At 36.7% G+C, this 19,091-nt stretch overlaps 1 protein-coding gene across 1 annotated transcript; it reads left to right on the top strand.

Annotated features, from left to right (window-relative positions):
* The first annotated feature begins 696 nt into the window (after window positions 1–696).
* Window positions 697–18,944, top strand: LOC138318699 (adenylyltransferase and sulfurtransferase MOCS3-like). Its single transcript, XM_069261320.1, has 12 exons — window positions 697–873; window positions 3,480–3,600; window positions 4,055–4,147; window positions 4,750–4,870; window positions 4,958–5,032; window positions 5,332–5,449; window positions 5,704–5,812; window positions 6,891–6,953; window positions 7,288–7,451; window positions 7,715–7,762; window positions 10,062–10,161; window positions 17,736–18,944. Exons 1-12 carry the CDS (start codon window positions 787–789, stop codon window positions 17,969–17,971), a joined length of 1,335 nt encoding a protein of 444 aa, XP_069117421.1. The 5' UTR covers window positions 697–786; the 3' UTR covers window positions 17,972–18,944.
* The last annotated feature ends 147 nt before the right edge of the window (window positions 18,945–19,091 follow it).

Below are 19,091 nucleotides of genomic sequence, written 5' to 3'. Positions count from 1 at the left end.
GATAACAGTGGAGATTCATTTCGCTGTTTTGCCGTATGGCGCAGTGATAGTCAACTACCGCGCGGCATTTAGGACGACGGCGGGAAACGTAAAACGACCTGCATTATGAAAATTAACATTTTTTTAATTCTAATTAAACAGTTCTGAAGGTGATGATAAATGTGCTAGTAAACGTATAGTTAATAACTTCTGCGACTCTCCAAATTATTGATCTCGTTTTACATTCCTATTTTAAAAATTAAAAGCCGTTTCGGAAAGGTGGTGGCCCTTTAAAGACCCAGCTGATATTGAATGTTTTACACAATCAGTGATATAGCAGAATTGTATAAATTTTACTTTTCAACCAAAAGAAAATGATCTGTATAAACTAATAAACGTTGTTTTTGTTATAATTTTTCATTGATGGCTTTACATCAGAAAAATTAATATTTCTTTTATTATAGTATTATTATCACAATGATTTCTGGATATAATCTGAAGACATTTTCAAGTTGAAAAAAAAATACTTTCGTTTTGGTTTTACTGTCTGCAAACCACGTGCAATGCGGCGACTGTAAACAACGTAGACTGGTTCCCTTCCCTTAGTTCTCTGCTCTCCGCCAGGCTGCGCTACGCTCACTCAGTGAAGCGTACGCAAGGGAGGTAACTGAGGCGGGAACCAGTCTTAGACTGGTTCCCGCCTCAGTTACCTCCCTTGCGTACGCTTCACTGAGGACCCTAGTGAGCGGAGCGCAGCCTGGCGGAGAGTAGAGAACTAAGGGAAGGGAACCAGTCTACATTCAAAAGATGGAAAGCGAAGTATCAACTTTGAAAAAGCAGTTACAAGAGAAGAACGAAGAAATAGAAAGACTTAAGAATCTTCTGTCTATAACGGTATGTGATCGGGAAACAGACAGATAGATATGTTTTATGGAAAATGTGTCAAGAACGTGTCGCTGACTATTCGGCGTCAGTACACATGTGCCCTAGTTTCACTTTTCCAGTATTTAACGTTATGTCTTGGTCTATTACTCGTGGTGTTTTGACTGTTACACAGACCAGTACAATTTTAGTTAATATTGTGTTATGTTCTATTTTTTCAACGCAAGTTTCTCTCATTTCTCAATTTTCCCTTTCTACTTCCGATCCCAGCCTACCAAGTACATGTATATGCCTATTATATTTAAATTATACTAGTAGAATACCATCTGGTCACCATTCCTACAAAAAGATATCATTAAAATCGCAAGCGTTCAACGTAGATATACAAAGAGGATTTAAACTATCAAAGACCTGTCCTATAAAGACATACTTAGAACACTGGGTCTCCCAACACTGGAGTATAGACATAAACGTTATGATTTGATTCAACTATACAGGATTATTAATAAACATGATAAAATAGTCTCGGACACAATGTTTTGTAGCCGACCATACCAGTCAACTCGAGGAAATACCCACAAACTGTACAAAAGACAGGTCAAGCTGAATACAATAAAAAATGCCTTCTCCAATAGAGTCATCAACTACTGGAAAGTATTTGAGATAGATCCAAGGAAACTGCAAACAAGACTTTATCATACACTTATATAAAGTCTAAAGACCAATTCTAAACACTAGCCTTATTTAGACCCATACACCATGAAGTAGGTACAAGATGTTTGGGGATTGCCGCGCCACTTGTATCAGTTCCCCAATAAATAGCATTTTTATTAATCTACCCTATAGATATATCAAAATGATAATGTAACTATAAAGCTAACAACCAGTACACATTGGGTACCCTTTATTCATTTGACATAAATATATTAAATTGATACTTATCTTCAGTCCTTATGACTGGAATATATAAAAAATTTCAATTTGTTAATAGTGATACTTTTAAATATTTGTAAATAACATTATAAGAAACCGTGCCTGCGCAGCCTGAACTCAAAAGTTGGTGTAGGAGGTGGAAAAAAAGCTATTGCCACAAAGATTCAATACATCATCAATGCCTATCCATAAGTGTTTACGCTTTCAACTAGGCCGCCATCAGCGAAGTATCAGCTAAGTATACTCCTACACGTGTATGAGGTCTTATTCCATCCTGATTTCATTGGTTGGAGGACGCAATGTTAAAAAAAGTATCTCATCATGTTAACCTCTGACATACATAGTACATAATGTCAAGCGATTTTTCAAAAGCATAGATTGGTCCTTCTTCTTCATATAAGATCAGGCCGTCTATGATAAAGATTTGTGATCTATTCATGGGGGATTTGCGCAGTGGCGTGTGACAGGTTATATTCAACATTGCCTGAAAATAATGGACTTTTTTTGTTCATTTTTGTTCAGCTTTAAGATAAAAAGGATAAAAGGTGTATAGAATTTAGTTTGTTGTGAAGGCTTAAGGGACTGTATATGGGATGTGTGCCTCAAAGTCTTTGAGTGTTGTGCTTTGTACTGTTGCTACCGGTAAAAGGTTCCATTGTGTGATTGTATGTGGGATGTGTAGTTTGAAGTCCTCGAGTGTTGTGCTTTGTACTGTTGCTACCGGTAAAAGGTTACATTGTGTGATTGTATGTGGGATGTGTAGTTTGAAGTCCTCGAGTGTTGTGCTTTGTACTGTTGCTACCGGTAAAAGGTTACATTGTGTGATTGTATGTGGGATGTGTAGTTTGAAGTCCTCGAGTGTTGTGCTTTGTACTGTTGCTACCGGTAAAAGGTTACATTGTGTGATTGTATGTGGGATGTGTAGTTTGAAGTCCTCGAGTGTTGTGCTTTGTACTGTTGCTACCGGTAAAAGGTTACATTGTGTGATTGTATGTGGGATGTGTAGTTTGAAGTCCTCGAGTGTTGTGCTTTGTACTGTTGCTACCGGTAAAAGGTTACATTGTGTGATTGTATGTGGGAAGAAGGAGTACTTGTATGTGTCATTGGAAGCATATATGTAATGTTATGTGCATGGGTGTGCATGTCTAGTTCTGCAATCTGTTTTGATGAGTAATTATGGAGCACACAGACATTTTCCCTCTTCTAATTCCTTATATGATAATAATGTTATATAAAATAATTCTCTAGTACATTTGTATTTATGTTTATACTATGTTATGGCAAAAATAGCGAAAATTAGACACTGGCCGAAAAACACTTTATACAGTATGTATCGCCATATTATCTATGTTGAAAACTTTATTTTGAACAAAAATAAGCTTAAAATAAAATGTTACATATCAGTTAAAAGCCAACAAAGTCTCCCTAGGCCGTCTCCATCTGACAAGCTTTCAAAATGTCTCAGAAAACTTTAATTGCTTACCTAGACAATTTATTGATTATGGTATACTTATAACTGAGTATTGCTGATCGAACACTTTTATCTTGTGTATAGTGTCTAAATGGACACACGTATATAATTATGTGTACTTTTTCTTTATTCACAATTTCATGTCTGAGATTTTCCTATAATTATTGTCCAGTATCAGCTACATTAACTCATATGTCATTCCTTTTTTTCCTAGACAGTGATTGAAGAGAAGGGTATTTGTAAACATAACCAATCTGAAACAAGACAGAAGCTAAATAATGCTGAGATATCCCGTTATAGCCGTCAGCTCATTCTGCCAGAAATAGGGGTCAAAGGTATGTAACATGTCAATGAAGATATTATTAACAAATAATGTTAAATAATGTTAGGAACATGTTATTCAAAGTACATATGAACAAATCAAAGACAATATTTGATGTTATTCACAAGAAATATTAGAAATATATTATTCAAAGTGTATGTCCTTATATTTTGATAATTATAAGATAAGACAGACCATAAGTTCTTAAACTTGTGTCTTATCTCATTTCTATATATTCAAATTAATTATGTTTAAATTAAATTATAAGCTTGAATAGAAAAAAGGCCAGACTTGGAAGTAAGGATTTCTTGCTGCTAATGTATCTTGAAAATATATAGTATTGATAAGAACGTGTTGAATCTTCATTTTTTGAATTGAAGACTGTTTTTGTTACATTAAGGTCAGTACTCCACCTGTTCAGGTTAGTATGTCAAGTGTATGTGATAACAAAGAGATTTTACTTTCAGGTCAGCTGTCCATCGGCTCGACATCCGTGTTGATTGTCGGGGCGGGTGGTTTAGGATGTCCATCTAGTATTTACTTAGCCGCTGCTGGAATAGGTACAGTATTAAATACGAATAGAGTAACACGAGGAACAATAAGATGTTTATTATGGACATTTATAAACTCCTGTTTGTTTGTTCTTTAAAAAGAAGCCTGAACAATGTTAAACAAAGATTAATAACTTTGACATATTTTAGTAAAACCAACTACATCTAATTTCTGCATGCTATTTAAGTCTTGTGCATATCACAAGAGATAAGAAACCACAAAGCTTAATTGATAAAATTTTTTTTTTTAAATACAGATAAAGTAAAACCATTGAAGTCTAAATCACAAAATTAAATTACTGTGACTTAGGGCATGTATGTAGAATCAAGTCGCTGCAAAAATAAGTTGATTTACAGTATTTGTTTTCTAAGAGTTCAATATTTTTTTTAAAGACATTAAATTTATTTTAAAATCTGTTTTAAATCTCAAATGCAATGGTTGCTGAAAGTATAAAGTATTTTCAAGTGAATTTTCACTGATACCGAGATCAGTGCATTGTAAGTTTTTTAAAAGTGATAAATCAGAACCTGTACCAATTTAATGCCAATACATGTATGAAACATGAACATTGTAGATTTGTTTCTGATCAGCGTTTAATCTATGTCTGTAGGTAGGATAGGTTTGGTGGACTATGACGAGGTGGAATTGACCAATCTACATAGACAGATATTACACACAGAGGCCAAAGTCAGTGTGACCAAATCAGCCTCCGCAGCACAAGCTTGTAAAAGGTGGGATGTCATTTGACTAACCTTTAATAAACATATATTGCAAATCTTTCTATATAGGAAATGAATTATTTGTACCTTTTGTTTCAGCTTAAACTCACATGTGGAGTGTGTACCTTACCATCTGCAGCTAAACAGCTCCAACGCTCTACAGCTCATACAACAGTATCCTTTTAATTGGCTATGGAAGTAGGATTCAGTGAGCTAAAAAAAATTGTCTCAGATTCATGCTATCACAAGCAAACCTACTATAGCATACTTCAGTACTTTACAATATATGATTGCATCTTCCATACATGGAACCAAGGACATTAGCTGTAGAGTAAGACCATAGAAAATAAGTGAAATATTATGAAAGATGTTGATTTACCCTTGTATCTGTTTACTGGAAAATGACTATTAAGCAAGCTAGGCCTTCTTGAAGAAGCTGGTGAGAATAATTCTTCCTTGATAAGATACAACAGATATGATATTGTATTGGATGCCACAGACAATGTAGCCACCAGGTACCTACTGAACGATGCCTGTATCTTAGCCAACAAACCACTCGTCTCCGGCAGTGCTCTCAGGTTTGAAGGACAAGTAAGTCATGACTTAATATTCCTGTGTTTCAAAGAAAAGAAATATATCTGTTAGTATTGCCTATTGGTTTGGAATAATACATTAACAGCAAGTGTCTTACAGGAGCAACTGTTCTGTAATATATCTGATGTTTCCACTTGAGTCATATTAAAACAAAACATGGTCCAACAATATTTTAGCTTAATAATATTTATTGAAAATGTTGTTTGTAATGCAGTTGTTGAACTATTGTTAAACTGTCTATTGTTGTTTAGCTTACAGTGTACAATTACAAAGGAGGTCCCTGCTACAGATGCCTGTACCCCAAACCACCCCCTCCCGAGACTGTCACTAACTGTTCTAATGGAGGAGTGCTGGGCGTTGGTAATAAGATATTCTTGTTACTTTATTGGCATGGTATACATTCCATTGAATCTTGTTAAGGCTCCTTATTGCATCTTTGAACAATCCACGTGATTCCTCTAGTCAGTTGAAGATAGGACAGTAAAAGAGATGAAGGGTCTAAATAGCAGCTCCTATTGTATCCTCTTTTAAAAGTTTAGATAATTAGAAAAGCTGCTTATGATCAAATTAGTAAAGACAACATATCATGGAGTGAAAGTTAGCAATGCTTGTTAGCCCACTTTCTGAAGGTGGGCTATTCAAATCGCCTTTCGTCTGTGGTCCGTCTGTCCGTTAACAATTCTTGTTACCGCTATTTCTCAGAAAGTACTTCAGGAATCATATTCATATACAGGTTCCGCTAGGGCCCAAGGTGTGCATATTGCATTTTAGGACTGATATGTTGACAAGATAGCCCCCAGGCACCCATCTTGGATTTTGATAGTTAAAAGTTTTTAGTGCGAGCGTACTCGCACTATTAAAATCCTTGTCGGGTGTAGAGACTGTGTACATCGCTATGCGCAGATTCCAACTGGACGGTATTTCAGCGGACGACTATATTGAACAGCGAAACAAGTGTATCGTATCAATATCGATAAGATAATAAACATACTTTTATGAAACAAAGAACTTTAAAGTAATTTTACATTTAAAGTTTTAATGAAGTAAAGGAAAGTAATTATTACAATGAACCAAGGGGGTAAACCATCTCCTTGCAATAGTCCCAAGGATAATAAGCGAAAGTGCTACATACACCTGTTGTAGAGGACGATTTCATACCGGAAATCAAGGTTTTAGCGAGCACTTAATGTCTAACAGACATATTTCTAGTTTACCGCTATTTCTCAGTAAGTACTGAAGGGATCTGTCTTAAATTTCATATTACATTTTGGGACCAATTGGTCAAGAAGATGGCCGACCGGCAGCCATTTAAATTTTGATTGTTAAAAGTTTGAAGAGCAGAAATAAAGATCCCTCTGTCATATTTCAGACATAAATCATTCTTTGGTGGGCACCAAGATCACTCTGGGATCTCTTGTTTTTGTTTTTTACATTATAGTCCCTGGAATTATTGGATGCTTACAGGCCTTGGAAGCCCTCAAAATAGCATCTGGTATTGGACGTATCCTTTATATGTGTTATGGCAGTAAAAATACTGTAAAGAGAACAGGTAGAATTATGTTTCACGAGTTACTGTTACATTAGCTTACTTTTCTGTCATTTTTTGCAATATCCCATATTACTGTTTGATATTTGAATTACTGTGTGATAAAATGATCAGAGGATGATTCAATTATAGAGAATGAATAAAGTGAGTACTACAGTATAGGCAATGCACAATACATGAGTTTTCAATGTATGTACATCATTACATCTATCAATGGAAATTTAGTTTTAGCGCATTCTAAATCATCAATTAGAAAAGGATTGAAACATTTTGCCTTAACCAGAGTCAGCATCGTTTTCCCAAGTAATGCTAATGTTTGATGGAATTGACGGAACATTTAGAAGGATCAAGCTGAGGGGGAGACAATCCTCATGTCCTTTATGTGGCACTGACCCTTCTATCACACAGCTGATTGATTATGAACAATTTTGTGGGGCCAGAGCGGACGACAAGGTAAATTTAGCAGATTAAGTAGCTACAATTTGATAAGAATACTCATTCGTATTTAATTGATCAATTTTATAGGATTTTAAAAGAAATTAGATAAGAAGGTTCAATTCACCAATCACATGTACTTTTAAAGACTAGGCTGTTTTCAATGCAAGCCATGTCCCCAGTGTATATTTATGAAAAATTCATAAAGTGGTGAATAGAGTTTTCAGGAAATGGTTATGGTATAGCAGCAAAACATAAAACATTACATGATTATATTACAGGACAAATGCCTGAAGGTGTTGGACCCCACACATAGAATTACAGTGCATGTAAGTTGTATGTTTTTAGCCCAGTATCATCAGATGGTGGGCTATTCAAATCGCCCTGCGTCCCTCGTTCGTCGTCCGTTGTCCATCGTCCGTAGTCCGTCCGTAAACAATGCTTGTTATCTGTATTTCTTAAAAACTGCTGCAGGGATTTTGTTCAAACTTCACATGGAGGGTCCCCTTGGTCCCTAGTTGTGCCATACAGATTTTGAGGCTGATCGGAAAAACAAGATGGCCGCCAGGCAGCCATCTTTGATTTTGGCAGTTGAAATTTGTTATCGATATTTCTTGAGAACTACTGAAGAGATTTTGTTCAAACTTCACATGGAGGTTACCCTTGGTCCCTAATTGTGCCATACAGATTTTGAGGCTGATCGGAAAAACAAGATGGCCGCCAGGCAGCCATCTTTGATTTTGGCAGTTGAAGTTTGTTATCGATATTTCTTGAGAACTACTAAAGGGATTTTGTTCAAACTTCACATGGAGGTTACCCTTGGTCACTAGTTGTGCCATACAGATTTTGAGGCTGATCGGAAAAACAAGATGGCCGCCAGGCAGCCATCTTTGATTTTGGCAGTTGAAGTTTGTTATCGATATTTCTTGAGAACTACTGAAGGAATTTTGTTCAAACTTCACATGGAGGTTACCCTTGGTCCCTAGTTGTGCCATACAGATTTTGAGGCTGATAGGAAAAACAAGATGCCCGCCAGACGGCCATCTTGGATTTTGATAGTTAAGGTTTGATATCCCCATTTCTCAAAAAGTGCTGAAGGGATCTTTCTCAAATTTAAATATGTAGGTTCCCCTAGGGCCCTTGTTGTGCATATTGCATTTTTGGACCAATCGGTGAACAAAATGGCCGCCAGGCCGCCATCTTGGATTTCGATAGTTAAAGTTTGTTATCGCTATTTCTCAGATAGTACTGAAGGGATCTGTCTCAATTTCATATGTAGGTTCCCTTAGGGACCTAGTTGTGCATATTGCATTTTTGGGACCGATCGGTTAACAAGATGGCCGCCTGGCAGCCATCTTGGATTTTGTTATTCAAAGTTTGTTATCGCTATTTCTCAGAAAGTACTGAAGTGATCTGTCTCAAAATTCATATGTAGGTTCCCCTAGGGCCCTTGTTGTGCATATTGTGATTTGGGACCGATCGGTCAAAAAAATTGCTGCCAGGCAGCCATCTTGGATTTTTATATTCAAAGTTTGTTATCGCTATTTCTCAGAAAGTATTGAATGGATCTTTCTCAAATTTCACTTGTAGGTTCCCCTTGGGCCCTAGTTGTGCATATTGTGATTTGGGACCAATTGATCAACAAGATGGCCGCCAAGGAGTCATCTTGGATTTTGATAGTTGAAGTTTGTTACCGCTATTTCTCAAAAAGGTACTGAAGTGATCTGTCTCAAATTTTATATGTAGTATGTTTGAAAAAGTTTAAAAAGTAGAGAAAAGATCCATCTTTCCTTTGTCAGATATAGATCATTCTTTGGTGGGCGCCAAGATCCCTCTGGGATCTCTTGTTATATGCAATGCTTGCTTGAAATGTTATTGTGATATCAAATAAAAATATGTTCAAAATAATTTTGTCTAAATAAAAGATTTTCAATTAAACACTGGACAGACTAAGCACAGTTTACTTAAGTTATTTCCCCAATCCTGACTGATATTGTCATTAACGGCCCACTAGTTTTCTGAAACAAGAAATAAAAGTTTCTTTAAACACAAAGAAATATATATTGATGGCCTCAGATGAGAATACAACACCTAACATGTCCTAGATTCCACGCATAATCTATGTTACCAGTGAAGATTCATTTCGCTGTTTAGCCGTCAGGCGCAGTGATGGTCAACCAACGCATGGTAATTAGGACGGCGCGAAACATAAGACAACCCGCGTTATGAAAATCAATATCTGATTTATATTAATTTAATGGTTTAGAAGGAGATGAGAAGTATAATATTAACGGTAAGCTAATAACTTTTACTACTCTACAAAATTAAAAATCTCGTTTTACATTTTTCCCATTTAAAGAATTAAAAGTAATTTCGGAAAGGTAGTGGGCCTTTAAGTATGTGGGATGGAGACAGAAAAATATTGCAAAGACAATGTACATGAAATATTTCAAGGGGAGCCAACCCACTCATTTGTACTCTTTTCTTTATTACTGAGAAGAAACATTCAATACATAAGTTGTCATTGCAGAAAGAATACTTGATCAAATTCTGTGACTAATTTTGTGTATTCTTTCTTATCAGTGCCTAATTTTTGAAATATAGAAAAGAATTATTTGTATATGACAGGAGTACAACAGGATGCTGGAGACAGGTTCTCAACATGTCCTTGTGGATGTCAGAACAGAAGTAGAGATGCAGATTTGTCAGTTACCTCACAAACCTATCAGTATCCTTTTATCTGATAAGAATGTCCTACTCAGTTTCTTAAGCAGATACCATATAAAGGGATTTTAAATACATTTAGATGGGTTTTGTTGTTGTTTTTTTGTTAGGTCACCTGAGACGAAGTCTCAAGTGACCTATTCTAATCGCCTTTTGTCCGTCGTCGTGCGTCGTCCGTCGTCCGTCGTATGTCCGTAAACAATTTACATTTTCGACTTCTTCTCCAAAACTGCTGAAGCAATTTCAATGAAATTTTGCGCAAACCTTCTAAGGCATAAGGCCAATCAAAATTGTGAATTATATGGTCCCCACCCTTCAGGGGGCTGTGGGAGGGGCAAAAAGGGGTAAAATTGAGTAAAATTTCAAAAATCTTCTTCTCTACTCACAGATGTGGTAGAATCAAATACTCTTCATAGATAGAAAGGTCTTAAGGTCCTTTACAAAAATTGTGAATTATATGACCCTGGGGTCTCTAGTTTCCTCCTGGGGAGGGGGTTAAGTTTACTATACTTTATATTGAGAAAACACATTTTTGCGCATTATTTGGTCATTTGTAATAGGAAATGAGTCAAATGTTGTCAGAATTATCAGTATGAGATGGCCATTTAATCCTTATTAACAAATTTTCTATAACTGACCCCCAGGGGCCTTAGAGGCAGGGTCAAAAGGGGTCAAATAGGCTAAAACTTCAAAAATCTTCTTCTGAAATTCTGGATATGGTAGAATCAAATACTTTTCATAAATAGAAAGGTCTTAAGGTCCTTTACAAAAATTGTGAATTATATGACCCTGGGGTCTCACGTTTCCCCCTGGGGAGGGGGTCAAGTTTACTATAGTTTATATAGGGAAAACACATTAATGAGCATTTTTTGCTCAATTTTCATTGGAAACGAGTCAAACTTGGTTAGAATTATTAGCCTGAGATAGCATTTTAATATCATATCCACATTGGTCCTGGCCAACCCCTGGGGGCAGAGGGGCGGGGCTAAAAAAGGGTCAAATAGGCTAAAACTTCAAAAATCTTCTTCTGAAATTCTGGAAATGGTAGAAACAAATACTTTTCATAAATAGAAAGGTCTTAAGGTCCTTTACAAAAATTGTGAATTATATGACCCTGGGGTCTCCTGTTTCCCCTTGGGGAGGGGGTCAAGTTTACTATAGTTTATATAGGGAAAACACATAGCATTTTTTGCTCAATTTTCATTGGAAATGAGTCAAACTTGGTTATAATTATTAGCCTGAGATAGCATTTTAATATCATATCCATATTGGTCCAGGCCGACCCCCTGGGGGCAGAGGGGCGGGGCCAAAAAAGGTCAAATAGGCTAAAACTTCAAAAATATTCTTTTAAAATTCTGGAAATGATATAATCAAATACACTCTATAGATATGTAAAGGTCTTAAAGTTTGTTTATAAAAATTGTAAATTATATGACCCTGGGGTCTCCTGTTTCCCCTTGGGGAGGGGGTCAAGTTTACTATAGTTTATATAGGATAAACACATTAATGAGCATTTTTTGCTCAATTTTCATAGGAAATGAGTCAACTTGGTTAGAATTATTAGCCTGAGATAGCATTTTAATATCATATCCACATTGGTCCTGGCCAACCCCCTGGGGGCAGGGGGGGGGGGGGGCTAAAAAAGGGTCAAATAGGCTAAAACTTCAAAAATCTTCTAAAATTCTGGATATAGTAGAATCAAATAATTATCGATGGAAAGGTCTTCTGTGAATTATATGATCTTGGGGTCTCACGTTACCCCCTTGGGAGGGGTCAAGTTTACTTAAGTTTATATAGGAAAAACATATTTGTGAACATTATTTGCCCAATTTTCGTAGGAAATTAGTCAAACTTGATGATTAGAATTATTAACCAAAGATATAGCATTTTAACATCCATATCCATCCTCGATGACCCCCTGGGGGACCAGAGGGGCAGGACCAAACAGGGTCAAATTGATTAAAATTTCAAAAATACCTCTAAGTTCATAGGTTTGATGGAAGCAAATACTCTTCATAGTCTAAAAAGATCAAATTTATAAATCACTGACCAACTTCAAGGCCCAGCATATAGTGTTTATATGTCTTTAATTTGTTTCATTAGTTGTTTCATTATATATTCTAACTCAGGTGACCGTTAAGGCCAATGGGCCTCTTGTTTGTTTGTTTGTTTGTTTGTTGTTGGTTTTTTTTAAATAATATCTACAAGAGTTGAGTGTCTAAAATTTATTGTGACTAGTGGAGTTTTTCCTCATTGTAAAAATGAAAGAAATCACAACCAATTTTTCTGATACCTGATTAAATTCAAAGCAATGTCATAGCATTTGCTGTGCAGTAGGTTCATAACTGATTCTAACTAGAATGTGCAATATGTAATCAACTGTATTGGAGTCCAATATTTACAATGAATGTGGTAGCACAATGATTTGACAAATGCCAATCAAGCTTAAGACTTTCAGAGTTCATACATATATACCTGGTAGGTGATGCGTTAGTTTCTTTAATGAGGCCTCACAGTTTGTAAAAAATAATGACCATGATCTTTGTGGAAGGTCATAGATTATGGGGTCATTTGATGAGGCCTAACAAAATCTGTGAAGAAATAATCTAGACCAATCTTATATGACAAGACATATCAAAGATACACAAATTGTGCATACCTGTTAGTCCGCTGAGTGTTTAAAACTAGTACAAGGTACATTTCATGATTTTTTTTTAATTTCTATAATGCTTTCTTATAGAAAAATTAAAATTAAGCCAATAAAGAATTCCTTAAAATGAAGAATATTAATGGAAGTGGACCCAGTTAGATCTGGATATATTCCAATACTATTCATTTCAGACATAGAGTATAGGAATGGAATGAAAGATTGGACAGATTTCTGATGATGGTGGGCTAAAAACACAACCCACACACCAGATATTGACACACATTCTGTCCCAGTCTCTATACAAACACCACTCACACACCAGATATTGACACACATTCTGTCCCAGTCTCTATACAAACACCACCCACACACCAGATATTGACACACATTCTGTCCCAGTCTCTATACAAACACCACCCACACACCAGATATTGACACACATTCTGTCCCAGTCTCTATACAAACACCACTCACACACCAGATATTGACACACATTCTGTCCCAGTCTCTATACAAACACCACCCACACACCAGATATTGACACACATTCTGTCCCAGTCTCTATACAAACACCATCCACACACCAGATATTGACACACATTCTGTCCCAGTCTCTATACAAACACCACCACACACCAGATATTGACACACATTCTGTCCCAGTCTCTATACAAACACCACTCACTCACCAGATATTGACACACATTCTGTCCCAGTCTCTATACAAACACCACCCACACACCAGATATTGACACACATTCTGTCCCAGTCTCTATACAAACACCACCCACACACCAGATATTGACACACATTCTGTCCCAGTCTCTATACAAACACCACTCACACACCAGATATTGACACACATTCTGTCCCAGTCTCTATACAAACACCATCCACACACCAGATATTGACACACATTCTGTCCCAGTCTCTATACAAACACCACCCACACACCAGATATTGACACACATTCTGTCCCAGTCTCTATACAAACACCACCCACACACCAGATATTGACACACATTCTGTCCCAGTCTCTATGCAAACACCACTCACACACCAGATATTGACACACATGATGAAGTTGCAGTTTCAGCACCAATTCAACAAAACAAATGATCTTCAATGATATTTATGAGTGAGGTATTAATTGTTTATATGATGATATCTTTGTCACAGCTGACTGCCATCCATTACAAAATTACATTTTGTGTATCCCCTTAACCTATATTTTCTATATGCAAGGTTACATAGTTGTATTGATTTTACCGTACAGTGAAAACACATTTGTTGTGATGGGCAAGTTCTATGTGATTGTGTTGCTACAAATCATTAGTGGTAATGTGACAATTACTGTTAGTACATGGAGAGTTCACTAGCGATTGACATGTTCTTGTTTCTTCATAAATGTCAGGTTATCACACACAAACATCTAATGCAGCAGCCCATATCCATAAACGCTATCATCGCCTAACGCAGTTTTATTTTGATGTGACTTTGATTCAGAAGAAAAACCAATAAGAAAGATTACAGAGCTAAAGAGACATAGGTTTGGAGACCTGTCACAGTGTTTGTGTGTGGGTGGTGTTTGTATAGAGACTGAGACAGAATGTGTGTCAATATCTGGTGTGTGGGTGGTGTTTGTATAGAGACTGGGACAGAATGTGTGTCAATATCTGGTGTGTCGGTGGTGTTTGTATAGAGACTGGAACTGAATGTGTGTCAATATCTGGTGAGTGAGTGGTGTTTGTATAGAGACTGGGACAAAATGTGTGTCAATATCTGGTGTGTGAGTGGTGTTTGTATAGAGACTGGGACAGAATGTGTGTCAATATCTGGTGTGTGGGTGGTGTTTGTATAGAGACTGGGACAGAATGTGTGTCAATATCTGGTGTGTGGGTGGTGTTTGTATAGAGACTGGGACAGAATGTGTGTCAATATCTGGTTGTGGATGTGTGGATGGTGGTTTGGTGTGTTAGAGACTGGGACAGAATGTGTGTCGATATCTGGTGTGTGGGTGGGTGTGTTTGTTTGATAGAGACTGGGACAGAATGTGTGTCAATATCTGGTGTGTGGGATGGTGTTTGTATAGAGACTGGGACAGAATGTGTGTCAATATCTGGTGTGTGGATGGTGTTTTGTATAGAGACTGGGACAGAATGTGTGTGAATATCTGGTGTGTGGATGGTGTTTTGTATAGAGACTGGGACAGAATGTGTGTCAATATCTGGTGTGTGGGTGGTGTTTGTATAGAGACTGGACAGAATGTGTGTCAATATCTGGTGTGTGAGTGGTGTTTGTATAGAGACTGGGACAGAATGTGTGTCAATATCTGGTGTGTGGGTGGTGTTTGTATAGAGACTGGGACAGAATGTGTGTCAATATCTGGTGTGTGGGTGGTGTTTGTATAGAGACTGGGACAGAATGTGTGTCAATATCTGGTGTTGGTGGGGTTTTGTATAGAGACTGGGACAGAATGTGTGTCAATATCTGGTGTGTGGTGGTGGTGGTGTTGTATAGAGACTGGGACAGAATGTGTGTCAATATCTGGTGTGTGGGTGGTGTTTGTATAGAGACTGGGACAGAATGTGTGTCAATATCTGGTGTGTGGGTGGTGTGTTTGTATAGAGACTGGGACAGAATGTGTGTCAATATCTGGTGTGTGGTGGTGTTTATAGAGACTGGGACAGAATGTGTGTCAATATTGGTGTGTGGTGGTGTTTGTATAGAGACTGGAGACAGAATGTGTGTCAATATCTGGTGTGTGGGTGGTGTTTGTATAGAGACTGGACAGAATGTGTGTCAATATCTGGTGTGTGGTTGGTGTTTTTATAGAGACTGGGACAGAATGTGTGTCAATATCTGGTGTGTGGTGGTGTTTGTTTAAGATGACGATGTGTGCATATTGGTGTTGTGTTTTATGAGACTGGGACAGAATGTGTGTCAATATCTGGTGTGTGGTGGTGTGTAAGCTGGAATGTGTGTATAGTGACTGAGACACATGTGTGTCAATATCTGGTGTGTGGGTGGTGTTTGTATAGAGACTGGGACAGAATGTGTGTCAATATCTGGTGTGTGGGTGGTGTTTGTATAGAGACTGGGACAGAATGTGTGTCAATATCTGGTGTGTGGATGGTGTTTGTATAGAGACTGGGACAGAATGTGTGTCAATATCTGGTGTGTGGATGGTGTTTGTATAGAGACTGGGACAGAATGTGTGTCAATATCTGGTGTGTGGTGGTGTTTGTATAGAGACTGGACAGAATGTGTGTCAATATCTGGTGTGTGGGTGGTGTTTGTATAGAGACTGGGACAGAATGTGTGTCAATATCTGGTGTGTGGTGGTGTGGTGTTTGTATAGAGACTGGGACAGAATGTGTGTCAATATCTGGTGTGTGGGTGTGGGTTTTTATAGAGACTGGGACAGAATGTGTTGTCAATATCTGGTGTGTGGGTGGTGTTTTTATAGAGACTGGGACAGAATGTGTGTCAATATCTGGTGTATGGGTGGTGATTGTATAGAGACTGGACAGAATGTGTGTCAATATCTGGTGTGTGGATGGTGTTTTTATAGAGACTGGGACAGAATGTGTGTCAATATCTGGTGTATGGGTGGTGTTTTTATAGAGACTGGGACAGAATGTGTGTCAATATCTTGTGTGTGGGTGGTGTTTTTATAGAGACTGGGACAGAATGTGTGTCAATATCTGGTGTGTGGGTGGTGTTTGTATAGAGACTGGGACAGAATGTGTGTCAATATCTGGTGTGTGGGTGGTGTTTGTATAGAGACTGGGACAGAATGTGTGTCAATATCTGTTGTGTGGTTGGTGTTTTTATAGAGACTGGGACAGAATGTGTGTCAATATCTGTTGTGTTGTTGGTGTTTTTATAGAGACTGGGACAGAATGTGTGTCAATATCTGGTGTGTGAGTGGTGTCTGTTATACATAATCATCCAGAATTCACTTCAATATTGGTTCTCTAGAAAAAAAAACATGTTTACATTTTATGTAACAAATAGATGGAATAAAAAGAAACAGTTGTCAGTGGAGATGTCTTTCCCATCATCATATGTAATGCCATATTGTAATCAGGTTGTCCTGACTTGATTATCCATCCTTGATTTGTTCTTCTGTCTGGTTGATTGTCCATTTAGCCGTCTGGTTTTCTTCCCATTAATTTATTGGATTTTAAGTCATAATTTTTAGCAGTTATTTTTGTTAAAACAAAATAATTTATGTATCAGTTGATTTATAACTACAGTCTGTATCTCAAATTATAGGCAAACATGTGCATATAATCTCAGTGCGGATTAATTACTGATTGCTCTATTTTGTGTTCCAATAAAGGTAACCTGGGGTTAATTGGAAGTTGTAAGGTGTCATACTAAATTTGAGACTTTGTCACTATATCTTATGATTTAAGTATTTTGTTAGTTAACCACCAGCTACTACACAGAAATTATTACCTTTACAAGGTGCTAAATAGAGAGATGATTTAAATGAACTTGTCTACCGGAAGTAAAAGAATTGGTTATCTAAGGGAAAATTATGTTTAATCACATAACTAGCCCATCCAGCCATGTCATATGGCCATGTCATAATTATCGTAAGACACATATGCAGTAACACTTTTGTGACATCATAGGTAGTTTTGACGTTATAATCTATATGACGTTACATTAATGTCTCAGTAGGCGGAAACATAGCATCCAAGTAGGATTTCTGCTGGGTTTTTTAAAGAGACGAAATCTCAAGTTTTACTTATATTTCTATTATTAAAAGTTATGTGATTACACTAATATTATCTTACACTCATGACTATTTGATGTGAAATTTATCAAACTTAAGGCTCGTGGCATATCAAATTATTCAAGTGAGACCCTCTATATATCTTCAATCACCAAATTATCCTTAATTTTGACCACAGATATTCCAATAAATAACATTGGACAGGAAGAGAGTGTAGCCAAGATACGGAGCCTCCTTCCTACCTCCGAGGAAAAACCTGCAGTTATTGTGGTGTGTCGTCGTGGTAATGACTCACAAATTGCTGTGGAGAAACTATTGAAATGTTTTAAAGACTCTGACATTGATATTAAAGACATTCGTGGTGGACTTCATGCCTGGGCTAAACACATAGATACCAACTTTCCTGTCTACTGAGGATGCATTGTCTATCAACTTTTACCATATCTAATCCCTCATTTTATCCAGTGAATTAATCTATAAAACATTTTTGCTTACAACCATTACCTGCATAGGTAATGTTCATTAAAATAAAACCATAAATGTAAGTCTTGCCTGCAACAATAGGTAAGAGGTTTAGTGTGAATGTAAGTCAGTTTACAGAGAACAAAGGTTAGAGTTCTTGAACTTGGGTTAGGGATGTTGTATAGTGATATGCAGACTTCTGCATAATATGTGATTGCATCAGGCCTACATGTATGTGTGGCCTTAATCTTTTACTCATTACTAATTTCTTTGCTTTTAAAAAATTTAGCCTTACATTCCAGGTTCTGTGTATTTTCAGTGAGAAAACTCACACTTCTAGACTTGGGAAAAAATCAACCTTAACTTTGCATAAGGTTTTACATTTGAGTCAGTTGCTGACAAAATACAAAGGTACATATATATACTGCTACTAATTCTCTTAATACCAGTGATGTTTACCTCTATATACATACCAAGTAGTAATTTCTCATATAAATATTAAGATATTAAACAGTATATTATAAGTCACTCACATAATCTCACATCTTTTTATCTTTTTATAATTAAATTTGCTTAAAAGGAGCATTTTCGTTGACTTAAAGAAATAACTTTATCAGCCCTAACAGGAAAAAATAAGGGCTTGATAATTTCATAGAAAAAAAAAGAGTGTCAAAAATTTGAAATTTTGAAGAGATTATCCGTAGTAAATTGTATTATAAGGATTGATTCTCATCATAAAACGCGAAACAGTTTATTTAGAGTACACTCAGATGTTTGTGTTATATCTCCATATACCACAAAAAATCTATTCAAGTTATTCCTTAAATAGTACAGACTCAGTCGTGTGATATCTTCAAATTTGCAATTCTTTTAATTTTCTTAGAACTGATTATGCTTCAAAACAAATAAATGATAAGAAACTAATTTTAAATCTGGTTGTTATTTTTTTAATTCATGTGATTACTTGTAAAAGGGCAATGAGCTAGCACCCATCAGTGTCCTTCTATCAGAAACATATATATAATGTACTGGTATGCATAGCTTTCTTAAATATGTTTCTGCTTCCATCAAG

Source organism: Argopecten irradians, chromosome 3 (genome assembly GCF_041381155.1).
Source record: "Argopecten irradians isolate NY chromosome 3, Ai_NY, whole genome shotgun sequence".
Classification (NCBI taxonomy): domain Eukaryota; kingdom Metazoa; phylum Mollusca; class Bivalvia; order Pectinida; family Pectinidae; genus Argopecten; species Argopecten irradians.
This window is presented reverse-complemented; position numbering and strand designations above follow the sequence as displayed.

Coding starts and splice junctions, on each gene's coding strand:
- LOC138318699 (XM_069261320.1), top strand. CDS start 787: ATGGAAAGCGAAGTATCAACTTTGAAAAAGCAGTTACAAGAGAAGAAC. Junction 3,601..4,054: donor GCCAGAAATAGGGGTCAAAG/GTATGTAACATG, acceptor TTTTACTTTCAG/GTCAGCTGTCCATCGGCTCG. Junction 5,450..5,703: donor CTCTCAGGTTTGAAGGACAA/GTAAGTCATGAC, acceptor ATTGTTGTTTAG/CTTACAGTGTACAATTACAA.